Source organism: Zingiber officinale, chromosome 5B (assembly GCF_018446385.1).
Source record: "Zingiber officinale cultivar Zhangliang chromosome 5B, Zo_v1.1, whole genome shotgun sequence".
NCBI classification, from domain to species: Eukaryota; Viridiplantae; Streptophyta; class Magnoliopsida; order Zingiberales; family Zingiberaceae; genus Zingiber; species Zingiber officinale.
The window spans coordinates 103,099,142-103,121,997 of record NC_055995.1 but is presented as its reverse complement, the minus strand read 5'-3'; the positions used below and the strand labels follow the sequence as shown (position 1 = coordinate 103,121,997).

The following is a 22,856-nucleotide window of genomic DNA, read 5'->3' as shown; positions in this document are numbered from 1 at the left end:
ATAAATAAATTATAAGAAAAATAATTAAAAAAATTATTTTTAATCTGGTTATTTGGGTTGGCTAAATTTGGATTTAGGGATTTCAAATTATATTTGAATTCGGATTAGGATTCGAGTTGGTATTTTTTATAAAAAAAAATATAACCCAATCCAATCCACCCGAATTGATACCCCTAACTACAACTAATCATTATAATGGGTAAAAGTTATTATATGACTATTACAATACGTAAAAGCCACTAATTAGTTGTTACAACTATTTTAAAATAATTTTAATTAATTTAAAATAATTTTGATAAAATTTAAATAACTTTGACCAAGTTGGTAAAAAAAAATTGATATAATAATGTTAAATTTAGGATTTAGTTAAAGTTGGTACAAGTTACCCAATAACTGCTATGTGTAAGAGATACTATGTAGTTATTATGGAGTATAGAAACTATTTGGTAGTTATTATAACTTAAAAAATTAATTATCTCAGTGTTCAAAGTTTAAGATTTAGAGTTCAAAATTTTAAGATTTAGGGTTTAATTATAATGTGTAAAAGTGGTAGAAAAGATACTTGATAGTTTAAGATTTAGAGTTTACTAGTAGTTGTTTTAGTTTGAAAAATTAACTATTTTATTAAAATCTTAAATCATCAATTAACTCTAAATATTGTTATATTAAAATATTATTTGCCAACTTACTCAAAATTATTTAAACTTTATAAAATTATTTTAAATTTATTAAAATTACTTGAAAACAATTGTAACAAATATCTAGTGATTGCTATAATGAATAGAATCTACTAAGTAATTGGTACAATGCTATAATAATATTATATTAATCTTACTTATTGTATAATTATCTAGTAGCTTATATACATTATAATTGTTAGTCGTAATTATTATTATAATAATATTGAAAGTATGGATATTTTTGAAATAAAATATATGATAAGATGTTCTTTTGATTTTTTATTTTATTTTTTAAAAGCTCTTTGATGATTTACTTAATTTATTTTTGCAATCTCAATTATCTGGCAGTCAGGTTAATTAACTTAATTCCAAATTTTTTTAAGTTTAATGAACCTAAAATAATATTTTTATTTAAATTTTATTGTATTTATAATACTAATTACATAAATAAAAACAAACTATTTCTAATTAAAGGATAAAAAATTTCATAATGATAATCTCAGTTATTCTTATTGACTATTTGTAGGATAATTGATTCAGTTTCATAAAAATTTTCCACCGACTAATAAGATAAATCATGGTCAATTCAGAAGCCTAGCATCCTTTGTCTATGTCCTCTTATTTGGGAAAAAAATTTCTACAAATACATTATAACTTGAGATGAAATCGTAAATATTTGGATGATAATTTGAATATCTTATCACGACATTATAACATGAGGGACGGAAAAAATAAAAAATTTTAATCATCGCGGGGGGAAATGATTTTAGAAGTCATTTATAGATTTTTTTAAATTGTGCATTACGAATTTTACTTTTTCTCAAATTCTGCATCCAAATTTTAAAATTCTCAAAGGATGTATTTTTATTATTTTTTCAATTTAGATATCTAACTTTTAAATCGATTAATACTATAAATAACTACTTCAACTCATAAAAATTTTCTATTAGGCATTTCCAATTGACCGCTAAAATAAAAATCTAAAGCACTGACGAAAGTCCATCTAAATAGCCTGCGTTCTCGAGTTGAAATAGCATTTTAAAATGGTATGTCGTTGAAAAAATAATTATCATAATTCGAATAAATCATGGTTCGTCTTTTACACATGTGACAAAAAGTGATTTGTTCATCTCAGTGTTTTCGTCAACTCGTTCCTAGATACGGAGGAGATAAATCACGGGTGACTACTAGCCATTAGTGCAAATGACCAAGATATGAGGAAGGTTATGCTCGATCATGTCGAATTTCGATCTCAAAATTTCATATGACAACACCTCATGTCTTAATCATCGTACCATCCCGAAAAAACATGGTCCGTCTTTTACACAGAGACATAAGTGAAAGGTCGCACGTACAAAACCTCTCTGACATTTAAGTCAATAGGAAGAGGCTTTGTGAGCCGCTTCCTCATAATTAACGAAGGAGCTCCCTCAAAGCCTCAACTATGGGAGGGAGCTTCTTTGAGCAAAGTCATGTCACAGTGGATGGATGGTCTCAAAAGCCTCTCGAGATGCTCTCAAACGGAGATATATATTTCCAAAGCATGTAAGCTAGTAAGAGCACGAGCAATGGCTAAGTTAGAAATTACATTTTATCTGGTCTAAAAAGATTTTGAGTTGACATTGAACTGATGGCTATATAGGAACCTGAGCTAAAAGCAACTCCAATTCAGAATTCATAAGACCTTATAACGTTTATAGGAAATTAAAATCAATGCAAGAATTGATATTGCATGGAACGTCTCACATGAGACCTCACTGGTCATCCGAATTGATATTTGATGGGATGCTTATCACATGAGGTCGTGGGGTCGAAACTCAGGGTAATCGGGGTGTAAATCTCCGGTCCCTGTGCAACTCACCCCACCTGTCACATACTCGCTCAGGATGCTATGATTTACTTTCCTCATGATGACCTTGGGTCGGGTACGACGGAGACGCTGAGGACGAGCGATTTCACCTTTTACCACATGAAATGCCTCACATACATTTTTTTATAAAGATACATTTGTTGAGTAAATTTGTTTACAAATATTATTAACTAATATTTATTTATTATTTTAATTAGGAGAAATAAGAAAATTTGGAAAATCGTAAGAAGTTTTTTATTTTTGACAATTTTAAAATTTAATGAGTAGTTTAAATAATAAGATAAATTATGGAATGCAATAAGAAATGTTCTGTTTATTATGATTATATTAAATGTTCCATTTTTTACCACCAACCTAAATCAAGCATCGCCTTCGCCGTCAACCTCCGGCGCCACCTCCTTCTCTTCCCCTCTATTCTTGATCTCATTGCCAAAACATCCACCTACACTTTTGTTATCGCCACCCACCGCGAAGAAGTAAAGGAGATAGTATGCAGCTTTCTCTCTACCACTCCCCTAATATCACCGCAAGCGTCACCAAGTGTGCACTCCAAGTAAGTCGCTCTCTTCGTTTGTCTTCCTACTGCCTTCCAAGGTCTAAAAGTCACGTTTTTTTATTATTTGTTTATGGGCAACAGGATCGCTTATTCCCTTTTGTTGCCCGTCGGCTTTCTCCCATAAAGTGTTGTGGCGCAACTGGAGATGGAGGTCTCTTCTCCTTTGCCCCGTGTTAGTGTTCACTTTCTATGTCATTTGTAATTCCATAAATATTAAAAATCTTAAATTTATGAGACACAAGTTGATATCCATCTTGGAAATAATGGGTGGAGTATTTTCACGACAAATATGAGAGGTGAAATTGTGATTTGAAAACTTTAGAGTGGGGGTGGGCCAAAACACAGTTCTCTAAATTTACACATCTTCATGATATTATTAATTTTAACCCTTGATTTTGGCATCTTCTGCAATTTTCTTATAGGAGATAAGTTTCCTCCCAGTCTTACGCTCCCCCTTTCACTAAAATCCACACTTAGATGCGGTGAAAATCCTCATCAGAAAGCAGCATTGTACATTGATAAGGGTATATCTCTAATCAATGCAGGTGGCATTGCCAATGCTATACAACATCATGGGAAGGTAAAAGGAACTTATTGGGTGTGGCAATTCAACTTTTTTATATCCTACTGCATAGAATATGGTAAACCCCATTTATTTGATTTGCTACTATGGTCTTTATTGATATTTATTTTCTTTATTTGTAACTTAGTTTTACTAATTAATAAAAGCCTTGGTATTGCAGCTTATCAGATAGTTGCTTGAATGGTTTAGACAATGTTATAGCTAAGAATTTTAGGTAATTATTCTCTTGAGGATAATTTTTAGAATCCTACATCCATGACTTGTATCATAATATCATCTGTATGGACCAAGATTAAAATAATCACGATGATTTAATTTGATTCAACATGAATCTTGTTATATGTGATTATGGAAACAGAAAGAAACCCATGTAAAATTAAATAATAGCCCATTAAAACTTAGAAGCAAGCCTAATTATTTAATTAAATCCAACATATAAGATTCAAACTTAATAAGCTATTTGATTTCTTTCTTTTTGAGTGTGTGGATGCCTTACAAAAACCTAGTAGACAAAGGAGAGTTTATCTATCATAGTTGCATTGTTATTTATTTTTCAATTTTGTCACAATCCATTTGGTATAAGAGGAAGTTGTTACACGCTTGTAAGGCAGGTTGCAGACTTATTATCAAAAATAGTTTAGTTTTATATGTCATGTTTCATTTTTTTTATTTATGTGCAAAAAACAAATTCGTAGTATTTAAAAAATCTATCTTTCCTCGTGAAATTGTTGTTTTGGGTGACTATATTGTAGTGGAGTTACAATTCTAAGAACATCGTGACATAGATTATTTTTTTCTATATCTATTTCGTAGCTAATAGCAAGGTGCCCTAATCTTTAGTTTCTTACACATGTGAGTCCATAATTTATGTTCATCACGTCACCCTTTAATTTTAGGCCATGTTCTTATTATTTTGCTGGCGTTTTGGATGCTTTGGTTATCATCATTTTTCCGTCTCCATTGGTCCAGGAAATGTCATATAACAATTACTTGGATGCTGACGCTGCTTGGAATTGTGTATCAGAATTCAAGAGCCCTACTTGTGTGATTGTCAAGCACACAAATCCTTGTGGGGTAGCATCCCGACAAGATATCCTTGAAGCATACAGATTAGCCGTAAAGGCTGATCCTATCAGTGCTTATGGCGGCATTGTTGCTTTCAACACAACAGTGGATGAGGTAAGAAACATAGACACTAAGATTTTGGCTGTCATGGATTTTAGTTATCTGCAAGACACAAAAATAAAAGTAGAACTATAAATTGGATCATATAATTTTCTATTCTTCATTTCAATTAATCCCGTGAAATCACATTTCTAGGACCTTGCGAAGGAACTCAGGGAATACATGAATCCAATAAAAGATACTATGTGGAAGTTTTATGAGATTGTAGTCGCACCTGAATACACTGAAAAAGGACTTGAGATCCTTAAAGGGAAGTCTTAAGGATTTGAGGATTCTTGAGGTGAAGAAAAGTGGAAAAGGAGTTCTCTCATTTCGTCGGATTAGTGGTGGGTGGTTAGCCCAAGAGTCCGATGACTTAACCCCAGACGATATCAAATTCTCAGTGATGTCTGAAAGAGTTCCGGAGGAGACTGAGCTTCATGACACTGAGTTTGCATGGCTTTGTGTCAAACATGTAAAGAGTAATGCCATTGTAATAGCTAAGGTAGTTTTCTTCTTCAACGCCAATAGTGTTTACTCTAATAGTAATTCATTAACTTGCCTGTTAGGTTGTAATTATTGAATTAAGTGTTAATTCCATAGAAGCGTTATGCAACTTCTTCTTCTTTTTCTTTTTTTTTGCAGAACAATTGCATGTTGGGAATGGGTAGTGGTCAGACAAATAGGCTGGAAAGCCTAAGGATCGCCTTTAGAAAGGCCGGAGAATCAGCAAAAGGGGCTGCATTGGCTAGCGATGCTTTCTTACCGTTTGGTAAGAACTTCAGTTGACGTAGAGGTTACTGAATTGCTCATACAAACTATTGATTTGAGATTACATATGATAACTTCTTTGTTTCATTATCTAGATTTGTTTTTAACCTTTTTGTTTGAGGCTTATTGTTAACATGAAGTTGTTGCATTGGCATGCAGCTTCAGGCACTGAGGAAGACTTCGACTTCTCATCAAAGTTGAAAAATATCTTGAAGAAATGGATCCATCTTTTATTGCCTGGAATAGGTATATATCCGACATCCGGCGATTTATTTCACTTATTGAGCAATTTATTCATTTCATATTATATTCCTAAATGCCATTGCAAGTTGCATCTAACTAATCCTATTAGATGGGGCTGCGATTGGTAGAATGTAAATTTCAAAAACAATATAGATACAAATTTTATGACAATATTACAACATTATAATCCAAAACATCCTTGTTTAAAGATATTAATTCGTAGCATTTTCAATTATTAATTTAATTCTTAATGCAAATGCAAATCCATTAATAGATTGTGCATCTTTCATTGTATGATATTAACTCGTAACATTTTCAATTATTAATTTAATTTTTAATGCAGATACAAATCCACTAGTAAATTTTAAATCTTTCATAATATATACTAAGCTTGCAAAAATGTTTTGTATAGTGCAGTTCATAGTTTATTTTAAGTCTATCGTTCTCTATAAAACTTAACTTCTACAAGCATAGTTAACTGCAGCGGCGGATTTACATTAGGATTGGAGGGGCAGGGCCACGGCCTTCCCAAATTTTTTTAATAACATTATTCCCATATGGAAATTTTTTATTTTTTTAGTATATATATTGTTTGACCCTTTCAAAGTTAAATATGTACAGTTGTCTAGTATTAAGTTTTGTTTTTTTAAACACAAAGTCAAATCTTTGATGACTAAATTTCAAAAAAAAAATTTGCCTTTCTATTTCTCACATTTTAACTTAATATACATTATTCATTATATATGTGCAAAAAATCACAATATAATTTATAGTCTATAAGTAACAAGGCAATATAATTTTTATCCAATAAATTGAGATTCAACCACATTTCTGCCAAAACCATTGCAAGAAAAAGAGAGAATAAAGAGCAATTCACCTCAAAATCCCTCTTGTTCTTAACAATATGCAACAAAAGATTCAAACAGAGACATCGTCCATTATATTCTTTTACAAAAAAATATAAACTTACAGGTGTTTCATAACCGAGAAAAGAGAAGATACTTGGTTTGACCTGATGATTGTAGAAACAAATTGTGCCACATTGAATACAATCAGTCACTTTGATTTCTCTTTCCTTTACAAATTAATTAAACACAGAACAAACTATACATAATGAGTCTTTCCCTTTCAAAGGTTCAACCAGCATTATTACTTATCAATGCAAAATATCTCTTCCAATAGTTCAACTAGCTTGATTGAGGCAAAATATTCTTTGATATCTCTGATATGATACTTGTTGAGGAATCCTTCGTGTCAGTAGGCATTTGGATCTCTCTCTGACCAAGACATTGCAGCAGGGATTATTCCAAGGAACACACTTGATAGTTAATCTACAACCTAATGACATCGAACTAAAGATTTTGAATTACGATTTTACATTTGCAATGGTAATGTTATGATCATCGTCCACAACATGAATAGAACAAAGAGACCAGTAGTGAGGCAACCGTTATGGCCATCTTTCACATAATGACGTTTTCCCTTTGAAAGTTCAGCTAGCATTACTAATGCAAAATATCCTTTAATATCTCTGAGATGATAACAAATGCGGCACCCGCCATCACAAGGGCTAATGTGAATCTGCCTCCAGGTACTAGTGAAGGAACTCTTGGTGTCAATGAGCCATTTGAATCTCTCTCAGACCAAGACATTGCAGCAGGGAGTACTCCAAAGAGCACCAGAACTGGAAATAAAAGGCTCACTTGAAAGGTTAATCCACAATCTATATCTATATCTATATCAAACTAAAAATTTGGCATTAGGACAATGAATGAATCATTAATTTATCAAACCATATTTCTGTATGGATGCATACTTTATTTTCTTTATCCTCTTTAAATTATGTTTATAATTGCTCTGTCAATGTTGTGACCATCTTGCACAATAAGAATAGAAAGAAAGAGGCCAATACTGATGACAGTTTACCTCCATAGGTGCCAGCAAAATCCAATGCTTTGAAAAATATCTCTGGATCAAGCAATGATAGGACCAAAGGTGGAAACAAAGTTAACAAGTAGGGCAAAGGTATTCTTTCGCCACTTGGCAATTTAAGCACTGCAAATTTTAAGTTAACCAAAGTTTAAAAAGAAAAAAAGAAAGAAAACAGTAGTTATAAAATAAAATGGATACATATGTCCAGTTGAAGTGTTACCAATGTACAACTGTCACATTTTGTTGTATTTTCTCAAGCAAAGTGATGTTACCCAACTCATGACTAAAGAAGAGATGAAGGTGGCGTGTCTACTTACAGTCAGCAATGAAGTCAGCAAGTCCTAGGACGAATCCAATGTATGATGTTGCTATTGCAAAAAATGAAAACACCTCAATAATTGGCTGCATAACATGATTTAAATGGAGAAATAAGCTTCCATTTTGATACATTATTTAGTATCAGTTAACAAGGGTAACTAGAATATGATGTTGGGAACTTACTCCAACTATTCCATTGTCATTTCGTAATTGTTGCAGTGGGTCAATCAGGGTAGCACTATTACTTAGATCAGGAATACTACCAAGAATTACAGCATTCCATATAAGAAACAGAAGAAGTGGAATGGCTGTTCCGAGAATAATTGCAGTCCTGAGACATCAAACATTGGAGTACATTGTTTTTTAAAAGATCTAGATACAAATTTGAACATACACCTCTTGCTGTTTGCCAATTATCAATTTCCTAACTAATTCAAAATATAGGTGATCTTTGAACTTTGTAATCTCCTGAGATCACAAAATAAAATCATGAATATCCAGTGTTTGTCGAGCAGCATTTTGTTGTTGCAGACATGGTTGTCGCTGTGAAGGTGGATGACGTTGGCTTTTGCAAACCTGAGATAGCGATGACAGCATGTTTCCCAGGCATAGAGAGGGGAATCCATCCAATGTTGGAGGTTCCTTCATCCTAGACGCTGCAGGATATGGCAATAATGATGATAGGCACGCTAGGCTGAAAACATGGGATCACAAGTGGCTCTAAGAGAGATCTGATTGGGTCAATCAGTGTTGCTTGGTCGCAAGTCATATGAGGAAATCAATAGGGGCAATTGTTTACAGGAGGAACAGGTTGTACCCAATAGAAAAAAACTTAAACTTGCACTGGAAAGGGATTGGGGAAACTCACACTGAGACCGAATCAGAAATTCAATTCTGGCATCAATTGCAACATGAAAAATTGCACCACAAAAAAAGTTATTAACTCAACTTACCGAAGAGGAAAATATTATTTGAAGTCAAGAATAATTCATTACGAGGGATCCAAACCCCTTTGGACACTAATAATATGACCAAGTCATCTAAGGGAAGACTAACTTTTTTTTAACAAACACTTAAAAGGCCTAATGCATCCCTAAAATTGTAATAAATACTCAAATTTAAAACAGCCTTAAAATATTAAACCAACTTTTTTTTTAAAAATCTCTAAATTTTAAAATAAACCCTAAAATTAATCCATAAATTTTAAGCTGCATGAGAAAGAAAGAGGAAAAGATGGCAAGAGAAGTATATTCAAGCTCAAAAGTCTTACAACATTAACATCGTTCTATGAGTCTGAAATAGTGTTGATCTATGAGGTTAGGAGTTGAGCAAAGAGGATTCAGGTGCAGGAGTCTCAAAGTAGGGGTGATTGGGCTCATGATTTTGTTATTAATCAAGTGACCAAAGTGTAGAACCATGTTGATAATGAACTCATTAGGCATTAATAATATGCAAGTTACTTAATATGGCATACTCTATTTTATTATATTATTGTTTTACCTTGTATGATAAGCCTATTTCTGCACTAGCGGAGAGAAAATTGGAAAGAGGCGTTGGCGGAGAAAATGACACAGCGCTGGAAGAGAAGTTGGTGGAGATAAAAAGATATTAGGCTTATAAAAATTTATGGAGGATAAGATGAGGATTTATGAAATTATATAAGGATATTTTAGAGAGAAAAAATTATTAAAATAAGATCTTTTTTTAAAAAGTAGAGTCTTCCATACTTTTTTAAAAACAGCTTATAAGCTCCAAAACAGCTTATTTTGATAGCTTATAAGCTGTTTTGAAAAAAATTTTACCAAACAAATTTGAAGAGTTTATAAGCTCCAAAACAACTTATAAGCTGTTTTAGAGAGTTTATAAGCTCAGCCAAACACCCTCTAAGTATGAGATTTAGAGGGATGAGATGGAAATAAATTAAACTTGAAATTTGAATTGTAATAGAAAAGTTCAGTTTAAGGAGAAGCTAAATTGAATATATGAAATGATTTCAATAGTAAGGGAAGAATCTAAGGGAACCATAAGGGAATGAACTCATAAGAGTTTTAAATACATTGGATTAAATATTCAAATAAGACATGGATAACAATTTCATTAATAGGGTAAAAATGGAATTGGAATGGAGAATAGCTTGTGTGGTCGTGCATGACCATTTTTGTGTCTGTTAGGCTAAAAGAAAATTTTTACAAGAGCCCACCATATGGTCCAACATGCTGCACCGTCAGGAAACACAGTATAAAAATAATTAAATCAAGGACGATATGACATAACATGAATATATGGAGCATAAATATATGGAGTTATGACAATATAGTGTTTAAGAGCAATTAAGTATAACTTTGATGGATAATCAAATGAGAAAAACTAAGTTGAGATAATATCACTATTTTCAAAGCAAACGATAAATCTATAGTTAGACAAGCTGAATTACTTAGATGTTAAAAGTGCAAGGTAAAGAGATACAACAAAAACTATAGTTAATGCAATAAAAAGTGATTTAATTGATTTAAATATTAAGTTCTGCTGTTCTACTTTGTCACAGTTGAGGAAAGATTATATCTAGAATGCCGAAAGTATCAAACCTTACTAACCACTGATCTTTTTATAACTCAAATAGTATTCTCTACATCTCTTTAATTTGACTAAGTAATCCACTAATTCTCATGTTCTATCTATTGAAAAGATGATTTGGTGATTCATTGTTTCAATCTAGCTTATAGCAATAAAGAACCAATTACAATCCCTCGTATTAATAGACCTACATTCAAATAAAAGAGTAAATTAACTACTAAAGAAATCAATATAAGAAAATTAGTGAATTCCTACCTTACTTTTGACAAGTTCCCTTCAAGGTTTGTACAAAGCACTGGAACTACATTCTGGAAAAAAAAAATAAAAATAAAAACAGAGAAGCAGCTTCACTAACAAATATTGCATTGCATTGTGCATGTGATTAAGTTAAACATACCTGATACACAAACGAAAGAGCTATTATAGGTATACTTTGTGGGATAGCCTCTAAATGGACCTGAAGAAGAGAATCCCAATGTAAATCACCAGCTGCCACACCCTGTGAAAATCAGCTCTATCAGTATCATCTTGCTGGCCTACTTGAAGAAGTGATGATGCAAGCCAACTCATAATAAATCCATATATTGTCTCATTGATCTTACATTTCAAAAACTACAGTATTTAAATTATATTGAAAGAGGCAAAGAGAATAAAATAAAGGGTAGTCCGGTGCATGAAGCTCCCGCCATGCGGGGTCCCGGGGAAGAATCCATTGTACGCAGTCTTACCCTGCTTTTTGCAAGAGGCTGTTTCCAGGATTCGAACCCGTGACCTTTTGATCACATGACAATAACTTTACCGTTGCACCAAGGCTCCCCTTCAGGCAAAGAGAATAAAATGCATCAAAAAATTGTTTCCTTATTTATAGGTTAAACATGCCCAAGAGGATAGCATTTCAAATATTTTGATTAGTCAACTTGGAAATTATGAGATTGAAAAGTTACTGATGCATGTTGACAATGTATTTAAAATTGTCACTAAATATAAAAGGATGTTAATGTAAAATGATATAAAAAAGCAATATAAATGTAGGTAGAAGGGACCTGCAACTCATTGCTAGTGGATCTAGTTTTGTTTTTGTCTCACTATCATTCAAAAGGTAACACCCTGCACTCATAATAGCCATGCACATTGTTCTCTTCCTTGCCGCTGGTGGCATTTCCTCTAGCTCAAGTTTGTGTACCTCATCTCCAAGCATAACATTTCCTCCAAATGCAAGTCTGCATCTTTGTGCCAGCCTGACAATTCATCTAGAGACATTGTACATCATTGCAGCTTCCACAGCCAAGCTTATTGTCACAATGTTAAAGAACACATTCATCCTACATTGTCTCCGCATTGTACCCTCCAGTGAACTCTGGCAGAGGTTCTCAAGGAGACCTTCTCTGTCACTATAGTCCATCTCTTAGTCGTTGCTCTTTGACCCACCAGATGTGCAGAGAGATCTTGCTACTTGTTTGAGCAACCAGTGAGCTCCTCTTCACCTCTCCAAGTTCCAACAGACTGAAAATATGTTATGCTTCTTCCCTAAGCCAATTTTGTATTTACGGCCTCAGATTCAGCAGATTTCTTCTCCAACTGCTTTATACAACAGATAGATCTTATAAATCATGCAGTGGACTTCTCTCAGTTCTCCATGCATCTGCTGAGCTTTCTCCATCTAAAGATTGTTTCATCTCATTTGGTTTCTTCCATTATTGTCTTTCTTGAAAATCAAAATCCTATGCCGACAAAGAACTTCCGTCTCCACCAAGTGCTTGAGGTACCACTAGCAGGAGGATGGTTCAGACTCAGCAACAGGATATTCTTAGCATCAGCCTTCTGCCATTAGTGTACCAATCAAGCAGTATTTGCATTTACTTCAGTTATGTTGTTATCAGAATGCACCTTTTAAGCCCACGGAATCCTTAGTTCATTGAGGTAATTCTATTGCTTGCATGACATGCATCACTGGATCAACAATTTAGATCCATGACCAAGAGCATCTAACCAGTAATATTTCTCTCTTCTCTTACACTAATATCTAATCTACAATTGTCACTCTAGCAAATGTCACTCTCATCAACTAAGAACATTAGCCAGGTCAATCTTATTCCATCTTTATTATTTCCTCTATTCTTTATAACAGAAAATTATCTGTGAGCAAACTGATTAAATCATTAAATTGCACAATAATCTTCACTAGACTTTGTTTTCATTCAAGAATTGTGATATGATAAGGTGATTATGATAGAGAATTAACCTGGAGTGTTGCATAAGTTGACACTGCCTACACATCCATCTACTCTAGTGATTGCTCTTCTCCTTTCTAAATATTCCATCATGGAGAAATATTAGCCAAGAAAATCTTCAAAATATAGTTATTTAACTTGCTCAGTCTACAAGTTTTGAGTGTGAAATCCGTCAACTAGATAAACACTTTTGGCTTTTCATGGCTCTTAAAAAACATTTAGAAATCTTCTCTAGTTCCTCTTTTATTACTTGGATCAAAACACAATTTGGCATTCTTATTGGTGTATCAATAAGTGACAATGCCAAAAAGAATAACACATTTAGCCTTTCCTATCTAGCTATGTATTCTACATCAATCATGATGCTCTCATAGACTTTAATAAAATGATACTGAAGAAAGTAGAAATACACATTTGACTGAAATCATAAGAACTTTACTACTTCATATGTGAGTTCCCCTATAATTTTGAGACAATGCAATTCTCACATCCTGATATCTTATAAATCACAAATCTTCTTCTATTCTCATTTGCAAGTTTGTTTTTGCGTTTCTCTCATTATGATGCAACTTATGGTCCCTCTACCATGTGTATATAGGAACACTTGCTTTGTCCTAATTTATCCTTAAGCAAATGATAAGTTGTCACCTCAATGTGTGCGTTTCTTGTGTCTTCTAGGCTCCAAAAGGACTACCTAGTTATTATCGTGAATTACGCCAAACTTTAGTTTAAATAATGTCCATTTTTTAAATCCCTTCCTTTTTCCTCTACCTCCTACCACACCTCAAGACAATAGACAAGGAGCATCATTCACCTACTTGGCTACTTGAGTGTGTTATCCCACCATTTTTTATTACAATGATTGTCAACAGTGAGATGACCACTATAGGTTGGCAATTATGGTCTAAGCCAATCACAACGGCTTCACAAGACTCCATTACCCTACTAGAACTTCCCATGATTGCTCCTTCGTATTAGGAGCAATATACCTCTTATGCCTTTTTGTCCCCATACTACTCTCTTTCTATTCCACTTTGAGTTTTATTAAGTTTCCTACATAGTTTAAAATCTAGTATCAAGCCAAATGGCACGGTCAAAACATATTGTTGTTTGTTTTGGACACACATCAAGATGAATTCAAGTAATGTTTATTAATTTTTATAGTTTGTTTCTCCAAAAATGGTCCAACCCTTCCTACACGCATTGGCGAGAGCTTCGTGTACCAAGCTACTCTTTTTTTCTCCAAAATTTTAATTCAATTGATTATTTTTTTTTAATTTTTATTTTTGTAAGTAAACAACTTAAGTGAAAGATTATAAAATAAAACTTAGTGAATCCATCTCAACACTCATTGAAGTAAAAATAGTAAAGATGATTAAATAAGTAAACCTCATCTCAATTCAATTGATATAGTTTTATTAAATGTAGAAAATCTAAGTGGAGATGATTAAATAAGCAAACCTCATCTAAATCCATCTCGATATGCTTTAGCACATGCTAGAAAGTGCCGAATATCAATGTATTATGATATGGCAATTTAATTGAGTATCTAATTGCTATATTCTTTTTTTATAAATAAATAAAAAGTGAAAGGGTACTGTCAACACAACAAAGTGTCTATATTATTCAAGTTGAGGATCAAAATTCTACTCTTACGCCCAGATATGTAATTGCCTTTTTTTCTTCTCAATTTTCTTCTTTTTCATCTCCTTACTCCAACTCGAATTTGCCATCGCCACAATGTACCAATCTCTACACCATACCAAAACTTTCTTGTTCCAATTGATTACCAAAACTAAAATACAAAATGAGATTCTGAACCTTGGTTTCCTAAGACTATATAAGAATCTATATCCACAATGGACACAAATTATGATAAATGAGATGACAATATTTCATTACAATGGTACAACGAAGTTTGCCACTATTCTGGCATATTATTGGTTGTAAATGAGTATTTACTATTCTCTCCTTTTACTAAGATTACTTTAGTTGTTCTCCCATGACTATCTAGATAAAGAGATATTGACATAGCAATTGTTGGAACTGTAAGGTTGAGATGGTCGGATGCTAAAGGGGATGAATAGCAGTTACACCTGCAAATGCAATTTCTAAACTTCCCATGCTACAATCTTAGTAAGGTCAGATAATTTAGTGCAACAGAATAAATGTAAAAAAATGCAAGCTTTTCAATCACTAACACAAACATTTGTGGTTCGGCAACATCCAAGATTTTTACTCCATGACCTATGATCCATTAATAGATCACTCTTGAAAAGTCACTATCCAATCTTATTTTCACCAATATTTAAGCCACTGTTAAGTTCCGTTTATATAAGCCTTCAATTCCCTTCATTTTCCAACAAGTTGATCTATCATCGATCAGTTTACTGCTAACCTCCATCGGTTGACTGAGTTATTTTAGCAAAACATTACATGCGGCTTTATCTAATCACAACTCTTGTTTTCTTTCCATTTGTAGCGTCAGTCAACTAAATCCCATTATTAGTTGACTACCTAGTCAACTAAGTCACAAACTGAAACATTCCATTTGTTAGCTCCCCGCTCAAAGTTGACTTAGCTCTTCAATCGATTAGATTCAACTCCATTTGATCAAAACTCGATTATAATCAATCTAATGATCAAATCTTGTGCCTAAATTGAGTTCTATTCTTGCTCCATACACAGGTCATTCAACTCTTACATGTCACCACAAAAGTCTTATCATCGCAGCTTGACTTCACACTAAGGTCATCTTCTGTCAGTCTTCTTGTCCATTGGATGCATCCGAGCCCTTAGTTCCACATGTCATCCTTCACGCTCTGCCCATGTAGTTCGTCTTCTTTGACTATCATCCTCACTGCTCCTCGTCCTGCCGTTTCACAGTTGCTTTGTGCAACCTTCTTCGATCTCTAGAGACCTTGAGCCACTTAGCAGCTCCAACACCACCTGAGTGCTTAGCGTCCTAAGTCATTAACCATACCATTGCTCAACCTCATCAAACATGAGGTCTCCATGTTCCATGTGTGTTCCTATAAGTCACTGCACACTCCAACACACATATTAAAATAACAATACAAGGCCTAACTTAAACTCTTTCCCAAACATCAAAATTCAAGGTCGCACTAGACCACTCAAGGCATGATTGTACCAACAACATATTGGATTATTCTTCGAGGGGTGAATGACTTTGAGTGCAATTTAAAAAGAGACTCTATAAAGGCTAAAACAATCTCTTAGAGTATGCTTAATAAATTTCTCTCCTCTACTTTGGTATGATTAGGAGTTTATGATCAGTATTTCAACTTTCCTCTCAATTTAAAAGACATTTTTCATCGCTTATGCGAATAAGATCATCATAAGTACTAATGATAATTCTAATTATACAGAAATCAAAGATAAAAACATACTTTAATCAGCACTGTCAATCCTCAAACCGATGATTAAATCAATTAAAAATATTCCTTAGTATCAAGGTTGCATGTTTACGGGGACACATCTCTCACAATGAAGCCATGCACTTTAATATGCTTGAGGAAGATGGCACGGTAGGGACAAGAGCCATTGACACTCCCATAGATCTAAATGTAAGACTAATGTTTATGACATGGTAAGTTATCATCTTATCTAAGGAACTATAAAGATTGGTTAGTTCATTCACCATGAGTAGACAAATGAATTTCTTGAGTTTCCATATCATGACCATTAAAATGCAACTCTAGGAATTCTTCAATGCCTAAACAATGTCCCAAGGAAAGGTCTCCTTTGAGTTATTGGGTGCACAAATGCAAACTAGGCAAGTTCTCCCAAACATAGATTATCGACATCATGGCTATTGCTCATCTAGAAGGCAATTTGGTACATTGGAGGAGCAAAAGGCAAACTATTGTGACCATGTCTACTGTGGATGTTGAACAAGGTTATAGCTCTCACCACCTCCAAGGTTATCTGACATATAATTCTTAACTCTTCTGTATAGAGCTTCTATTGAACCAATGAAGCTACATTATCATAATCGAATTGTATAGTGATTATATTCTCTCTAATCTAGTTTTTCACAAGAGTTAGCTAAACTATTCATTTTATTAAGCATATAGAAACAATTAGGAGATTTAGATGAAAGTTGCAAGCATGTTTGTAGGAAAAGAAGTCACCAAACTTTTCTAATGTAATTGCATGGTGCATAGTGTACATACAGAATGAATAGAATGAGAGAGAGACAAGCAATTTTAATCCGAAACAATGCCTTCTCTGTTATCCTCATATAAGATGATTTCAGTTCTCTCATCTCTAAGTAAATCCAAGATTTAATTGTGTTCTTTCTAGTTTCTTCTATCAATGAACGTTAGCATTCATACAAGGTATCCAAGTTTGAGTCACTTACATAGACGATAAAAAGAGAATGAAATAGTGTTCATGTTTGAGAAGGATGCATAATTACCACAAGAGATGCAAAAGACCCAATGATGCCAAACACAAGAAATCCATTTATTGCTCCAATAAATCGCTGGCTGCAGAGAAACAGTACAAATATAAAATACTATTAGTTAGAAAACGACCACTTCCAAAGTGTTGTTTTGTGCCCTTAAGGAGAAAATCAAAGGAATCAACAATGATATCAAGCTTCAAAAGATGGGCCAGTAACCACAATGTCTGAGCCTCTTAGGCCCCTTTACTATAATAAAGATTGGCAAAGAAATATTTTTTACTTTTTTGTGTTTATACAAGTGAAAAAAAACAACCTTCCAAAATAGCATAAGCCTCCAAACACCAAGGAAAACAAGGTAGCACTCTCCCACCTGCAACATTAATACAAAGTCTCATTATGAATGTGTAATCTTTGTAGAGATGTTGCATTTCCACTGGTATTTTCTACCATGTAAAGTACTGAACAATGGACAGGAAAAAACATTAAAAATAAAACAAGGAGAAAAAGGTTCTCATTGAGATAGATACTTGCCACCTTGAAGATCTATAAATAAAGAAGCTTTATGCCACCTGTCATGTGTGTGATTATGGCATTCAAATCAAATTTTATGACTTCCCACTTCAATTAAAACTTTATACTCTAATGTGCAACATAATGGCTTCACCTCCAATGCTTAGTGCAGAACTCCATTTGTTTCTCTTCTCATGATACTTAATAGTTCTAAGTTTCATAGAGTACGAAGTAATTGTTTTCTAGGTCATACAGCATTCCTCAATGTGGTCAAAGAATGGCAAATGTTGAACCCTGTCAGTCTCTTTCAGCATGAATCTCTTTTATCTGTCATCTCACCACAGTAAATATCAGCTACACTAAACAAGTTAGCTACTTCAGCAAAGTAAACAAGTTAGTAGCAGTGAGTTTCTTTGATTACATCTTCATTATTATTGTCATCATCTGCGTCAATGATTTTTTCCCTCTATTGAACCCTATATCTCACTAGAATACCAAAGATCCATGATCAAAAGTTTAAGCATTACTAATACTGGTTATCCATGCCTAATGATATAATAGTCGGGTAAACTGACTAGATATGATATCTACAACCTCGTCAATGGCTAGAAACAAAGTAATCAAGAATCTTTTCAACACTTATTATCTAGCATTGTATTGTACATATTTAGTAAGCAATGCTGATGAAAAGAAAGATAATCCATTTGAACATTAACAACTTTTTTTTTTTGAGGAGAGACCAGTCAGTGATACTCCTTAGTGAACTAGTTAGAGTCTCAGTGATTTGGAAGGATCTAAATGAAGATCTTTTGAACTGGCCCAAGACAAATATGTGGCTTGACTAAAGTTAATTAGGGGCACATTACTGACGCCAACAAAGTTTAAAAGTAATACCTCCGGCTGAGATACAATGTTAAATTTGATCAAATAATGAACTGTCTCAAAGGCTCTAGCTATTAGGGACAGCAAACCAAGCTACAATTCCATGGAAAACTTTATTATAGTGGATTAATGTGATGGCTAATCTGTAAGTTTTTATCATTCCTGTGATCTTAAATAATGAAAAAGTTCTTTGTTGCATATCAACCTAAAAATGATGCCAATCTAAAAATAAGAGTTCTTTATAACAGTGAAGAAGAAATCAGTAGTCTTCCTTGAACTCTATTATTGAACTGATCCACCTGGGAACAAGTAGTAATGTTGGGGGTGGAACTCCTAGTAGCTCAGTTCATCTATGATGAGTGAGAAAAGAAAAGGATCTATTTAAACCTAACCAAACAGAAAGTTTCAGAAAATTGAGCACTTTTTTCATATTTGTTGAGTTCTGTATGTAGTTTTAAAATTTTCAAATAAAAAATATTAGGTCTAACAAGTAACCTAGTAAATGATGAATATTTTGACGTAACTATATGTTTCATGGTACAACATTTTCTTGGGAATGTCACACATGAGAATTTTCCTTCTAAAAGTTCTAAACTTTGAGTTCTCATTATGCTAAAACCATCATGCAGCTGTAAATAAAATTAGAAATGGTTGTTTTCATAATTATAATATTTTGTTCTTTAAAAAATGAACTTAAATGTGCATGACTATCATGACACTGCTGAGTCATTATTAAATACGAAAATTCATCAGAAATAAAATATTTTTTAAAAATAAAGATAAGAATAGTTCAATGTAGAATCGTGAATATAACAGGAACATAGTTCACTTATCAAGCACAATAGGCCATGACCACCTAATCATGCTGATACCTCTTGTAAACAATCATTGAACATAATAAAAACAAGGGATATGGAGATGACTTATGGAAGAACAATGGCCTATTCATAAATAAAACACACAAAAATGATCTAGAGATAAAAAAAACAATTAGACTATGATTAAGCTGAAATACGTGAAACATAAGAAAATAAAACTCCTGCTGACATAAACTCAAAGAAAATAGCATAGATTTTCTTTCATATACAGCTTTAACGAGAGACTAAAAGTACACATACACTGGAATGCTGAAGGTGTTTGTTAAAATCTCTGAAGAGCGAGCCACATAAGCAACAAGGAGTGCATAATGAATAAATAGATAGGACCAGCTGTAAAGATATATTTCAAGTCAACACCATAGCAAGGATATATTACATTACTCTTGAGAAGCAAAAATGTAAAACAGAATAAATTAACGAAATTAGTCAAATAACCTTATGATATTCAATATGCTGGAGTCTAGTAACCAAGTATTAAAATAATAACAGGAAATTAAGCTTTAGTATGCTTGATAGTTTTCAAGACATTGCAACATGAACAGTCTTGGGAAATCTACCGTAGAGCTTGATAAACAATTTGTATCATACAAATGTTTGAATAGATATATTTCAAGATCCATGAACAGAAAATTTTCTGAAAAACAATTTAGACCTCCAAACAAAGTACGTTATCTTATCATAACTTGTAAGTTGTCTTCTATTGGGCATACCATGCAACTTGAACCCCAAATTTTCCTAGCGTTCTCTTGGCCATTGAGACCTGAAACACCAAAAGTTGAAAGCAAACAGTCAAAATGCTAGCAATGTTGAGCACCAATCATGCTTCTAACCAAATGAAGATTTCAGGGCTAGTTGTAAAATGCTAGCAATGTTGAGCACCAATCATGCTTCTAACCAAATGAAGATTTCAGGGCTAGTTGTAATTCATTTGACGAGTTCTTTCCTAGACTAACATGATCACAGGGATTAATCTGGGAAAATCTGTTGGTAAGGCAGCTTGATTGAAGCTCAACTAGGAATTTTCAATATGATCGTCGATGCATAATCAGAATATCAAGAATGAATTAGTACTGAATGACATGGAATAACACTCTATCAAGAATTATTTTTCCATTATGAATAAGAGGGAGCAACAAGTTGTGTATCTTGTAGAGTCAAATTGTTTCAGATGTGTTACCAACATGTGTAAATAGAATTGTTTCAGTCCATATAGGTGTCAGGCATGTGTCTATGAAACAAAATACTATACAATAATTCTGAATGCTAGTTGGGACAATGGGACAAACACATAGTATGTGAGATTCTCGCTACCACATCACTATAGAAGTAGATATAGAATCGTATTGTTTTGTGTGTGTGTATTTACGATCTATTATATAAACTTAGCTCTGTATACAGCATGGAGGAAGTAGATCACTATGAAATAGGTACAAATATGGTCCTAGCACCCGAAATTAGTGAAGAAGGCAATAAATAGCATCATAATGAAACTAGTTATTAAGCAAAAGTTTTTGAAAAAAAAAAATCAACCAACAGCTGATAAGATAGAGAAATTGAAAGAAATTGAGAAATATGATGATTTGTATTGAAAGAGTAGTATACGACCAATGAGACACCTCCAGAGCCGAGTTCACACATGGTATTTACATTTACTTCTGCAACCAATAGTCCTGTCACAACCTGCCATTTAAAGGTAATTTAAGAGTCCAAAATAAATAAATAAGCAAGCTAAAACATACTGGAGGAGCAAATTATTCTTCCATGTATTACAGAGACACCAAAAGGAACATAAATTGAGAAGAACTACATGAGAAACAAAAACAATGTCACAGATTTATGTAGATAATGCGCCCATGGGAAGGCTATTGAAAGGATTTTGTGCATCATGTAACAGGGTGGCTCTGATAGTTTGCCGAATCTTTAGATTGATATTACCATATACAGCCAGCAGGCAATACATGTTATTGCAGAGGCTAGAAATCCTGCTTCTTGAGTGACTGCAGGAATTGCAAGGATGCCTGCACCTACCTATGTCATTAAAATAAAAGTAAATAAATAAATAAATCAGTAAGAGGTGACATATCTTTTACATCAACCTGTAATACTAAGAATTAAGCATTCAGCTATAATTGTCAACAGGAGAGGGCAGAAAAAATAACAATTATTGACAAATTAAAGATACATCAAAGGAGGAAGAAGGAAAAGAAAGCAAAGAGAAAAAGAAAAAAAAATTAAAAAACGCATGTTCCTACCAATCAGTGACACAGATTCTGAGGTGTTAAAACATGTCTTTTAAAATTCTTCAAAAAAGAAATAATCTATTTGTGGAACTAACGTCCTTTGTGTTAGAAGTTTTGCATCCAGTTGAAGTCGTACAAAGCTTCTGTTTCTTAGACAGCATGGCTGGTAGAAACAGAATGACAAGCTCTATGATTAATTCTTTCTATTTTAAAACCAAAATTTATTTATGATAAGGTTCATACAAATGGCTCGATCTTTAGAAAGAAAAGTTAGTAGCCTAAAGGTCCTAAACAACAGTAAAAGAAGTGGTTAAGTAGAAAACATGTATATGAAAAATACAAGGAGAAAAATAAAAAGACTGCGAAGGATGCTTGTGAAGTATATACAGAAACGGAAGCAGGACTAGGTATTTGTATATCTGGTTGCTTATGCTACAATCTCACATAATTATCAATTCCGAAGTCTAGAGAGACAAAAGGAAATCATACGGAAGAAGCAACTCACGATTTAAGCCCATTGCAATCTTAAAGCTAGAACATCTCAAAATCAAGAAAAATCAAGAGCCAAAGAGACAGGTGTAATGGAATACCGTGGTGCCAGTTACCAGAAAGATTCCGCTAGTGACGCTGCCTGGAACCCATAAAACCACCAAAATTCCACTTTTGGTTTAGCCAAACCCTGGATGGATACAATCAAGTGAAAAAAAAAAAGATATGAAACCTTGACCTGGCTCCCTCTTCATGGTAGCCTGATTGAGATTCGAGAAGAGCCGCTCGAACTCTTGCACCGACTGCTGCTGACAGTAACATCGGAGGGTCCTTGGAGCGGGTCGGGAGAGTTTGCAGGGCCTTCGGGTAGCATGAAGGGCGAGGGAAGCAGGCGATGACCGGCGCGAAAGGGCGAAAGAGACGAGTGGAGAGAGTTGCGGGAGAGAAGTGGAAGAAGATGAGAATAACTCCATCAGTTCTTTGCTTCTCTCTGATTTGGATTCGGC

At 33.6% G+C, this 22,856-nt stretch overlaps 1 protein-coding gene and 1 pseudogene across 4 annotated transcripts; one reads left to right on the top strand and one right to left on the bottom strand.

Moving 5' to 3' along the window:
• The first annotated feature begins 3,040 nt into the window (after nt 1-3,040).
• On the top strand, nt 3,041-5,995 carry LOC121986880 (annotated as a pseudogene).
• Nucleotides 5,996-7,209: 1,214 nt separating this feature from the next.
• LOC121985235 (tyrosine-specific transport protein-like) lies at nt 7,210-22,855 on the bottom strand. 4 transcript variants are annotated; one of them, XM_042538553.1, is made up of 14 exons: nt 22,583-22,855; nt 22,452-22,492; nt 21,557-21,649; nt 21,227-21,301; nt 20,332-20,381; nt 19,862-19,951; nt 17,665-17,721; nt 17,364-17,433; nt 11,089-11,190; nt 10,947-10,999; nt 8,301-8,448; nt 8,117-8,201; nt 7,794-7,922; nt 7,210-7,551 (listed from the first exon to the last, which is right to left on the bottom strand). In XM_042538553.1, exons 1-14 carry the CDS (start codon nt 22,821-22,823, stop codon nt 7,373-7,375), a joined length of 1,413 nt encoding a protein of 470 aa, XP_042394487.1. In that variant the 5' UTR covers nt 22,824-22,855; the 3' UTR covers nt 7,210-7,372. The 4 variants fall into 4 exon arrangements, with proteins under 4 accessions (XP_042394487.1, XP_042394489.1, XP_042394488.1 ...); XM_042538555.1 differs by having other exon boundaries at nt 22,467-22,492; XM_042538554.1 differs by having other exon boundaries at nt 22,589-22,855.
• Between the last annotated feature and the right edge of the window lies 1 nt (nt 22,856).